Here is a 9,322-nt window from a genome sequence, read left to right on the forward strand (position 1 = left end):
GCAATATATAAAAAAACATTATGCGGTTCTCACAGTTTTTAACATTTTTTATTCTGATTTAAATGTCTACCTCGACAAAGTAAACCTTATTAACATGTTTTAAAAAACAACTCGATCGAGTAGAATAAATATGGATCCGTAACCAGATTAAGAACACAATAATATTTTATTTGTATAGTTAGTTAAATAGGTACATATGTTTTAAGGGTTTGCTAGTCATGTATGAGTCAAAATCTCGACATGCATGCAAACATATGTTTTTTAGTATCTTTCAATATTATCCATACTATATATATCCGTATGTATATCTTTCTACGAGTCATCCGTATCTTCATACCTTCATGAAATTTAAATACAGGCTATGTGGGGGTTGGAAATTAAGATAATGGTAGAAGTTGAGTGCTTGAAATTTAATGTCATTAATTCATATCCTTTAGTATACTATAATTGTGTTTGTTGTCTATATATATCTAAATTAGGTTCATATAATTTCATGAACAACTTTTTCTTCATGGTTCCCTTAACATATAAATATTTGTGGTCTCTAATGTAATAACATTAAATGATGATCTTGTCTTAACCCTTCATGTCATTGATCGCTTCTACTTGTTGGCCTTAATTTTTAATCAATTTTGATAAATATGGAGAATTAAAGTTTAGAGACAATTTTTTAATTACTAATTAGTGTAAAGTATAGTGTAAGTCACATATGTATTTGTTAAAAGTATTGGGACTTTGTAAAATGTCTATAGTCATTAACCGTTTAAAAGACATTGTTTAGATTAGTGTTATATCGTTTGTCGATTAATGTGAAGTGTCCTGTTGCGTCATGTCTGTAATATTGGTATATAACCGATAGTATGCTTTTACTAGGCACGAAAAAGGAAATTAAAAATATTTAGAAGGTATTTAACTAACCTTTCTTCTATTGAAATTGCCATTGAGATTAAATTATAATGATATAAATTCATTCATATTTTATATCTAATCTTTATATAGAAAATAGGACTTCAATAATAACAATTCCTTTTTTACCAAGTTATACATAAAATCAAATGTAATCTATTTATTCATGGTGTTTCTTCCCTTTCATTCTTCTTCCTTCTTAAAAACACTAAAGAAAGTTTAATCTTTCCTCTTGTTTTCTTTCTTTCATTCCACTTTCTATTTATTTGTTATCCACAAGTTGATCAACTTTTGCACAATAAAAAGATAACCCGGTTAAATTAGTGAGATTCCAACGATTTTGATTTGCTAAAATATTGTTTCTACAACAAGTTTGTAGTAAAAAAGATAGTTATTGAGAGGAGTATGTGTGAAAATATGGATTGCGAAAATGAATGAGAGACTGCCTTTTATACGCAATCACGTGCCCCTTGGATTGGATTTGCAACTCTTTGCTAACCATTGTGACTATTTATGTGGTTTACATGTGAACTAATGTGATTGCAATGAAACACCACACTTGTCCGGTTTGATACACCATATTTCTTGAATCATCGTGCCCCTTGGGTCTTTAACTTGACGAACTAAACCATCGCATTTCTTCGTTATTCAACCACCACAATGCCCAACCACCGCGACTACACCATAGAATAGAATCATAGATGCCCAGTCATGAGAATCAAATCCACTGGTTACAAAATAGCGGCATCAAGATGTTAAGAAATGCATCCCTCAATTAACGGCAAGGGTTCAATTCCCATGATAAACAAAAGATGTAAATTTATTCTAGTTCACCTAGATTGGAAACAAGTTTTAATTCCAAAATGAAAGTTGTCAAACCAACCACTTAAGGAATTTACATTTATAAGCTAACCAAACTTCCATCTCAACAATTTAATTCATGTGTTTACAAAACTTAAATTACAATGGTGATTCAGAGCAACCTATCTATTAATGTCTTCGAATAAATATGGTTCCAGTTTCCCACGACCCTTATTATTGTCTCATCTACAATCCTTATTAAATCATCCCACCAATAACATTTACCACAACAGATTTTGGAAACTGCTTATTTCTCATCACGTGACTCTTTATTATGTCACGTGCTCACACCTCAACTGCCACATTTTATTTCAATCTAAAAACAAACAATACTAATATTTATCAGGGCCAATTTCATAAAATAGTAACTAAGTTTTAAAAGTGTTCCAATTAGGTCACTCAACTTTACAAAGTGTTCCAATTAAGTTACTCAACTTTCATATTTTATTAAATTAAAGGTTTTAACATATTTTTTTAACGTTTTTATTTTTTGTTTCACATAGAAAATCTTTTTATCTTTTTTTTTTATGTTGACGTTGAGTGACGACGTGGATTCTATTTTTTATTTTTGAATTTTAATATAATTAACGTTTTTTAATTTTTTTAAAATATAACTACATATATTGCAAATTCCTTCCCCCACATCTTATCCTTCATTTCTTTCTTAACAAACAAAAAAATCGGTGAGACTCGATTTGAAGATTTAGTGACCCGATTTGAGAAAAATATTCATGAGTGACCTAATTAGAACACTTTTGAAAGTTGGTTACTATTCTATGAGATATTCCCTATTTATTAATATAAAAGTTGAAACAAAAGGCCCGTTAACATTAAAAATAAACTAAAAAACTATAAGTTAGGTGTACATCTGATTTTGACTCAACAAAGAACAAGAACTGGTTCATGAAATGATGAACAAACCCCACACATTTTTCTCAAGTACACAATTATGAAAAGTTAGAAGCATCCATTAAATGATGTCGAAATGATGCATAATCATATCAAAGGCGCCGACATAAATTAATAATTACGGTAACATGATCCGGGCTTTGGTTAACTAGCCCTGGAAACATCTCAAATTCACATACTTACAGTTTACCACATACTAATATAATATATAATTTGGGTTGATGGTTTGATGATTACAGTTACTCTCCCTCATATTTGATCAATCTGCAATTTTACACATGATACACAAAGTAGTATTAGTGTTCTAAAATCCAAACGAGTTCTAAAATCCAAACAAATCAACAGGCAAGTAGAGGTGCAAAGGAGTCGGGCTTGGGTCAAGCTCGGCTAGTGTTGACTTACGAGAGCTCAAGCTCAAGCTCAACTCGTTTGGAGCTTTTCTTTTTTCTAAAGCTCTAGCTCAGCTCGTGAGTCGTTTTTTCAAGCTTGAGCTCAACTCGGCCTTCTATTGTTTATCATTTATTAATTAATATACGTTTTTAATAGTTAATATATAATTTTAACTATAATTTATATAAAACATAATATAAAATATCTAGTTACTTTTATGAGTTTATCATAACTTTATATACAATAAATAATATTATAGAAATATATAAAAAAATACATCAAATACAAAACATGTAAACAAAAGACTCGCAGGCCAGTTTGAGCTCGATAAGTGAAGCTCAGACTCAGGCTCGCTATTAAACAAACTTATTAATAAGGCTCAAGCTCGTTTAAGCTAGGCTCGATTCGAGCTTTTAACAAGCCGATCTTGGGTAGCTCACGAGCCAGCTTGGCTCGTTTACGGCGAGAAGTTCGATTATTTAACAAATGAATGAGTATGAACAAAAATTTTTACTAATTTAGTTAAACGAAAGAACATGAAAACTCACGATTTCATTTAAATTTTTTCGGCCCGTTACAATGTAGGCTAGTTTCAATAACCTTTTAGACCCAATACTTGATTGTTCACATTTTATTATTATTAATTGGTTTTAGCTCAATTGTATTCTTTCATCTATGCTCAGTTACTTTCTTTCGCTTACTTTTGTGAACTCTTCGTTCATGCTGTTATCGCACAAACACACTCATTTTCTTAATGAACGAACTTACGAACGCAACCAAGAAAATTCCGTTCATTCAAATGCTCGTGTTCGATCGCTTATTCGCTTAAAGTTAAACAAACGAACACAAACATGCTCTATTCGTGTTTGTTCGGTTCATTTACATGCCTAACAAAAGTGAAGCTAAAAGGACCATCAAAGTTTCAAAATTTTGTTTTAAGGCAAACGTTTCCAAATCCCACATTAGAAAAAGCCAACAAAGTCAACAAAAGTATTGACATGTCATTGATTTTAACTACTTAGAAGGGTTCTTTTTGGCCTAAAAAAAGTCGGTTGCTATTTATGCGGTTGGTCCAAAATTTAGTAACGAGCATTACTTACACAAGAAAAGTGACATTGACTACTCCATGATTTGTTGTTGTTTGGGATCATTAAATACTTCAGTCAAAGAACCTGTGGTATCATTTACAAACTCATCCTTGTTCTTGCACTGTACCAACTGTTCTTGAAGACTCCACACAAGTGTTTTAAGTTTCTGAATTTGCTTTTCTTGAGATAAGATTATCTGCAATTAACAAAGAATACAAAAGTGTTACAACAAGTTAAAGAAGTATATTACAACAAGCTACAAACAAATAAAATTTTCCCTTTATGCATTATATGCTATGGATCTTGATCCTAATTCCTAAGATGATTTTATCGTATAACCATTAAAATATATTTAAATACTCCATTAATCACTTTGCCAAAGAGAGCATATCCATATTTGTGTATAGTCACCGTTTATTTTAAATTTATAAATAGAAACAATGAAACATTACTATGTAAAGTGCACTGATATTATGGTGAAATATGCACATATAAACATTGCTATATAGAGTGCATTCAAAGTAGGCACTTTATCTATCCTTTGTGTCTTTAAACTTGTTGGAATCAAGTCCAATGATTTGCGAACAGTGATGGACATATACGAGTTGAGTAGGATTCATTTGATTTGGTGAAAATGTTCGTAAACCGTCAAGGGTCAGCAGGTTCGGCTTGATAGTGAATCTAATGACAGTAGTTTTCAGTATTTCCTCCATATTATAATCTTGTTTTTGCATTATACTACAATTACTTTATGTTTATATGAGCATTCTTTCATACAGTATATGTTAGGAGAGTGTAAACAAGTATAGTCAATTCATACCTTGTGTTATAAATAGTAAAGAACACACCGAATGTTTCTAAGGCCTCAAAGCAAATATGAAGAGAAATCGCATGAAAATGTATGAAAGCCACAATATACAAGAAACAAGAAAGGACACAAATTACATTATATTTATTTTTTCCATAAAGTATTTTAAAAAGTATGTGTCTACATACCGTAACTTAGCTGCAAATGTTAATATGACCACATAGAGTCAAAATGTCTTAGTATAATCTTTATATATGTTTCCCTGAGTATCCATAACAGTTTCAAAATGTAATAACAATATTACACGCCAAGGCATGAGGCAAGAGCTTCATACACACGAGGTGTTGCTCTAAGTACAGCCAGAAGTTGCATATGTCTCATCTCTTCAAGTAAACAATTCATAATATCTTAATCCCTATTGATTGTTATTACATATCACACTCCCACAGACCCTAATTTTGACTCAAATGTGAATGAACCACTGCCTCAAGGTGTACTTAGCTGCAAATTCTAGCAAAAGCACAATGAATTAGAACATGATGATAAAAGTACTTGCCTTCTCTTTAACAGATTCTTTCCTGTCTAGAACATACTGCTGTTTTCTGGAAAGAACAGACGAGCTTGCTTCTACATCATTCAAAATTTTCTGGTTCCAGTCCAACTGAGACGTCAACACCATCAACAAAAGCAACGTGACTAACAGAAGCGGCCTGGACATGGCTAATTATCTAAACCTGATTAAACAAAAAAAAACAATAACCTAAATTAGAACCATCCAATACATCAAATACTCAAAAATATAAATTCACAATCAAACGTCTACCAATTTCCATCTATGCAGTCAATATCGGCGCTATAGCGGTTAACGACCTCTAGCAGAATATTGGTCAAAATATCGGTACGAATAATATCGGAGATATTGACCGATATTTGACTGATATATCACCAATTTTCCCGATATCAGTTCCTACTTGCTACAATTGCTAAGTGTTTAGTAAGTTGCAAAAGGTTAAATAGTTAACAGTAGGAGAGTATACTGAATTTTTAGTGTTAAATTGCTATATATATATATATATAAATTCCTCATGATAATAAAACTACCGATATCCCACCGCGATAACCTATATCTCAAATATCGGTCCTTGACCGATATCCGATATTTTCTCCATTAACTGCATAAATTATATTCGCTTATTCTACACGATGAAGCAAAACGAAGACAGTTTACATAAAACAGTGAACGATAATTACACACGTGTGCTTATGTATGTAACAATGCATAATCAAACCTCTATCAGTTTCCAGTAGCATAAGACCAGTACGATCAATTAAAATTAGGGTTCCAAAAAACCCTAGGAATCAGTAAACATCAAATTGATATAATTCTATCCGATTATCTAGGCAAAACTAAGGTAGAATCGTACGGAACAGTGAAGGACAATTAGACAGAAGCATCATTCATTAATAGTGCAGAATTGAGTAACTAACTAACTAACTGTGCATAATAATAAAGCAATTAAGTGAAAAGCAAAGCAAAAGGAAGTCCAAATGATATTTACTCTGACAGTGTCGCCGGAGAAAATCTCCGGCTTGATCTCCGGCGAATAAGACAATTTCAAATCGTTGTCAACTGCTTGCTTAGTTCGCTTGCGTTTCGGTGTAATAGAAACTAAAAAGATAATAATTTAATTATACCGTTCATGTCAAAATAACAAGCTATCTTGTGGGGTTTTTTTTTGGTTACGATACGTGTTAATTCGGAGAGTTTTGTTTTTCTGGTGACACGACGGTCAAGTGATAATTGGTGGTATAGTTTTTCGGGAGAGAATGTTTAAGTCAAACTCTGAAGCTAACGTAAACTCGGTTAAGCAATGTTTTGAAATCCGGATCGGCCGGTCGGACCGGTCTGACAGGGACTCACTATGCATACCGGTCCAATTCACGCTATATAACCGTTTTCTAACAACTCGGCCGGGTTTGACGGGTTGCGGTTCAACCGGAACCGGTGAACCGGCAGTTGAACCGACAACGATGGTCAAATGATAATTGATAATATAGTTAGTGACGAAGCATGGACGAAGATGTCGAGGGAGCCAGACAAAGATACACATTCAAAATCCGTAAACAGAGAGGGCCGGGATCAAATTTTTGGTTGTGAAACGGGAAAATTTACACTACGTAAAAAAATGTTGGACGAAAACGAGTAAATTTACACTAAAACGCGAAAAAACATAGGGCGTCGGGCCTACCCTGGCCTAACTATCATTCACCATTGAAAATTGATGATATAGTTTTTCAGGAGAAAATGTCCAAGTCAAACTCTGATATAGTTGGTCATAGTGAGGCAACAGAGCTCTCCAAATTTGAAGAGTGTGGTAGCATAAATACAAGAAAGTCAACGTTTTAAAAATAATATTAATAACGAGCTACTTGCTAAATTCATCATATCAGGATATACTCGTCTTTCAATCTATTCAATTTAAGGATCCAACTAGTGAGCGTCATCTAATTGTTTAGTCTCGCATCATCATTCGGTGTCCACCGAAACTAAATAATAGGGGCATGAATCAAACCTGAGTCACATAAAACACCAGGACCTTTTCGTACCACTTCACCACCAATTTATTGGCTTGTTGTCGAAATAAATAATGGGGAATTTGAAAATTCTCTCTCACGATATATATTAAAATAATTTATATTATATGGGCCCATAATCCGTTTTAAACATGATTTCACAAACATAAAATTTGGTGTTTTTTGGTTTTAAAACGTGCATACTGAGTATGAGGCAATCTCAGTTTATCGTGAAAAGACGTACCAACGGACACCGAACATAGGATGAAAATCAACTATGTTTGGACTAGAGGTGGTCAAAAAAACCGGTCCTCGAACCGGTTTGCCGGTTTAAACCGGAAACCGGTTTTTAAGAAAACCGGTTTTTTGTAAACCGGTTTGACCGGTTTACAAACCGGCGGTTTATATATCGGTTACACAATTTGGAGCCAAAACCGGTTTTATAACCGGTTATAGAAAAACCGGTTTTTTTTAATAACCGGTTATTAAAAAACCGGTTTTTTTAATAACCGGTTTTTTAAAAAACCGGTTAACCGGTTTTTTTATAAACCGGTTTTTGACCGTTATAAAAAAACCGGTTAACCGGTTAAAAACCGGTTTTTTCCCGTTGAGTAACGGCCATATAGCCGTTTTTTATAATTTTTGACCGTTTTTTTTTTTCCCCATTTTACCCCCACAAACATCTATATATAGCTTAGGTTGGGTATTGGTTAGATCACACTCGATTATACAACTCCAAACGCTCTAAACGTTTATTACATACGCGATTATTTTGTTATCTCACGCTCAATTATACCACATTACCACTCCATACGCTCTTATTTCGTAGTCGATTATCATGGCCTCCCAAAGTGCTGCTTCATCCGTCAACATGGGTGCCTCGAACACGGGAGAAACGGTCGTTCGGGTCATCCCCACGAAACGAAACCAAGATGTTTGGCAACATTTCGACCTATGCGAAATGTCTAACGGTACCCAAAAAGCTCGATGCAAACATTGTTTGAAGTTTTATGGCAAAAATGCAAACTCCACTTTAAGAGCGCATGTACAAAGGCCCTTTTGCAAGGCCTTGAAGGACGAATCGGGAAGTAGTTCGCAGCCGGAGATGACGAATCAAGGAACGGTGTTTACGTACGACCTTGAAGCGGTACGTCAAAAGTTTTCAAACTTTGTGATTCAAAATACACTTCCTTTCAACCACTTCGACAACCCTCAATTCACGGAGATGATGCAAAAGTATGTTCAACCACGCTACCAACACGTAAGTCGTTCGACCCTTAGAAGAGATTGTCTTAAAGCTTGGAAAAACGCTAAATCCGAACTAATTTCATACTTTTCAAACTTACAAACTGGTGTAAACTTAACAACGGATGTGTGGTCGGTACCTAATGGTTCGCCCGACTCATACATTTGTGTGACGGCTCATTGGGTTGACCCCGGGTCGTGGCAAATGATGAAACGAACCGTTGCGTTTCAATTGTTTGATTACCCGCACACGGGTAGAAATATTTTTAAACTCTTGGATAAAGTCATTCGACAATACAAGATTGAAGATAAAATCTTTTCAATTTCGTTTGATAACGCGTCCAACAATACGGCCGCGGTTGGCCATTTAAAATTAAAGTATAAACCTATTTGTGATGGAGCGTTTTTTCATAGCCGATGCATTGCACATATTATCAACTTGGCCGTGCAAGATGGGTTAAACGTGATCGAAACGCAAAGAAACAATTTTAAAAGAATGTTACGAGATGTTTTTAGCAACAATAAAACATTTTCAAGATAC

The 9,322-nt window shown here is 33.9% G+C and overlaps 1 protein-coding gene across 2 annotated transcripts; it reads right to left on the minus strand.

The window, feature by feature from the left end:
* Window positions 1–2,562: 2,562 nt before the first annotated feature.
* Window positions 2,563–6,601, minus strand: LOC143627919 (uncharacterized). Of its 2 annotated transcripts, XM_077097634.1 has the most exons (4): window positions 6,522–6,601; window positions 5,519–5,696; window positions 4,167–4,350; window positions 2,563–2,940 (listed from the first exon to the last, which is right to left on the minus strand). In XM_077097634.1, exons 2-3 carry the CDS (start codon window positions 5,678–5,680, stop codon window positions 4,186–4,188), a joined length of 327 nt encoding a protein of 108 aa, XP_076953749.1. In that variant the 5' UTR covers window positions 5,681–5,696; window positions 6,522–6,601; the 3' UTR covers window positions 2,563–2,940; window positions 4,167–4,185. The 2 variants fall into 2 exon arrangements, with proteins under 2 accessions (XP_076953749.1, XP_076953748.1); XM_077097633.1 differs by lacking the exon at window positions 2,563–2,940 and having other exon boundaries at window positions 3,535–4,350.
* Between the last annotated feature and the right edge of the window lie 2,721 nt (window positions 6,602–9,322).

This window comes from Bidens hawaiensis, unplaced genomic scaffold, assembly GCF_021521415.1.
Source record: "Bidens hawaiensis isolate Kalapana, Puna unplaced genomic scaffold, B.hawaiensis_p1.1 tig00004748_1, whole genome shotgun sequence".
In the NCBI taxonomy this organism is placed as follows: domain Eukaryota; kingdom Viridiplantae; phylum Streptophyta; class Magnoliopsida; order Asterales; family Asteraceae; genus Bidens; species Bidens hawaiensis.

Excerpts from the sequence above, each read along its gene's own strand:
- LOC143627919 (XM_077097634.1), bottom strand. The coding sequence starts at position 5,680 with ATGTCCAGGCCGCTTCTGTTAGTCACGTTGCTTTTGTTGATGGTGTTG. Across the intron at positions 4,351-5,518 it reads AAGAATCTGTTAAAGAGAAG|ATAATCTTATCTCAAGAAAA; the intron begins GCAAGTACTTTT and ends TGTTAATTGCAG.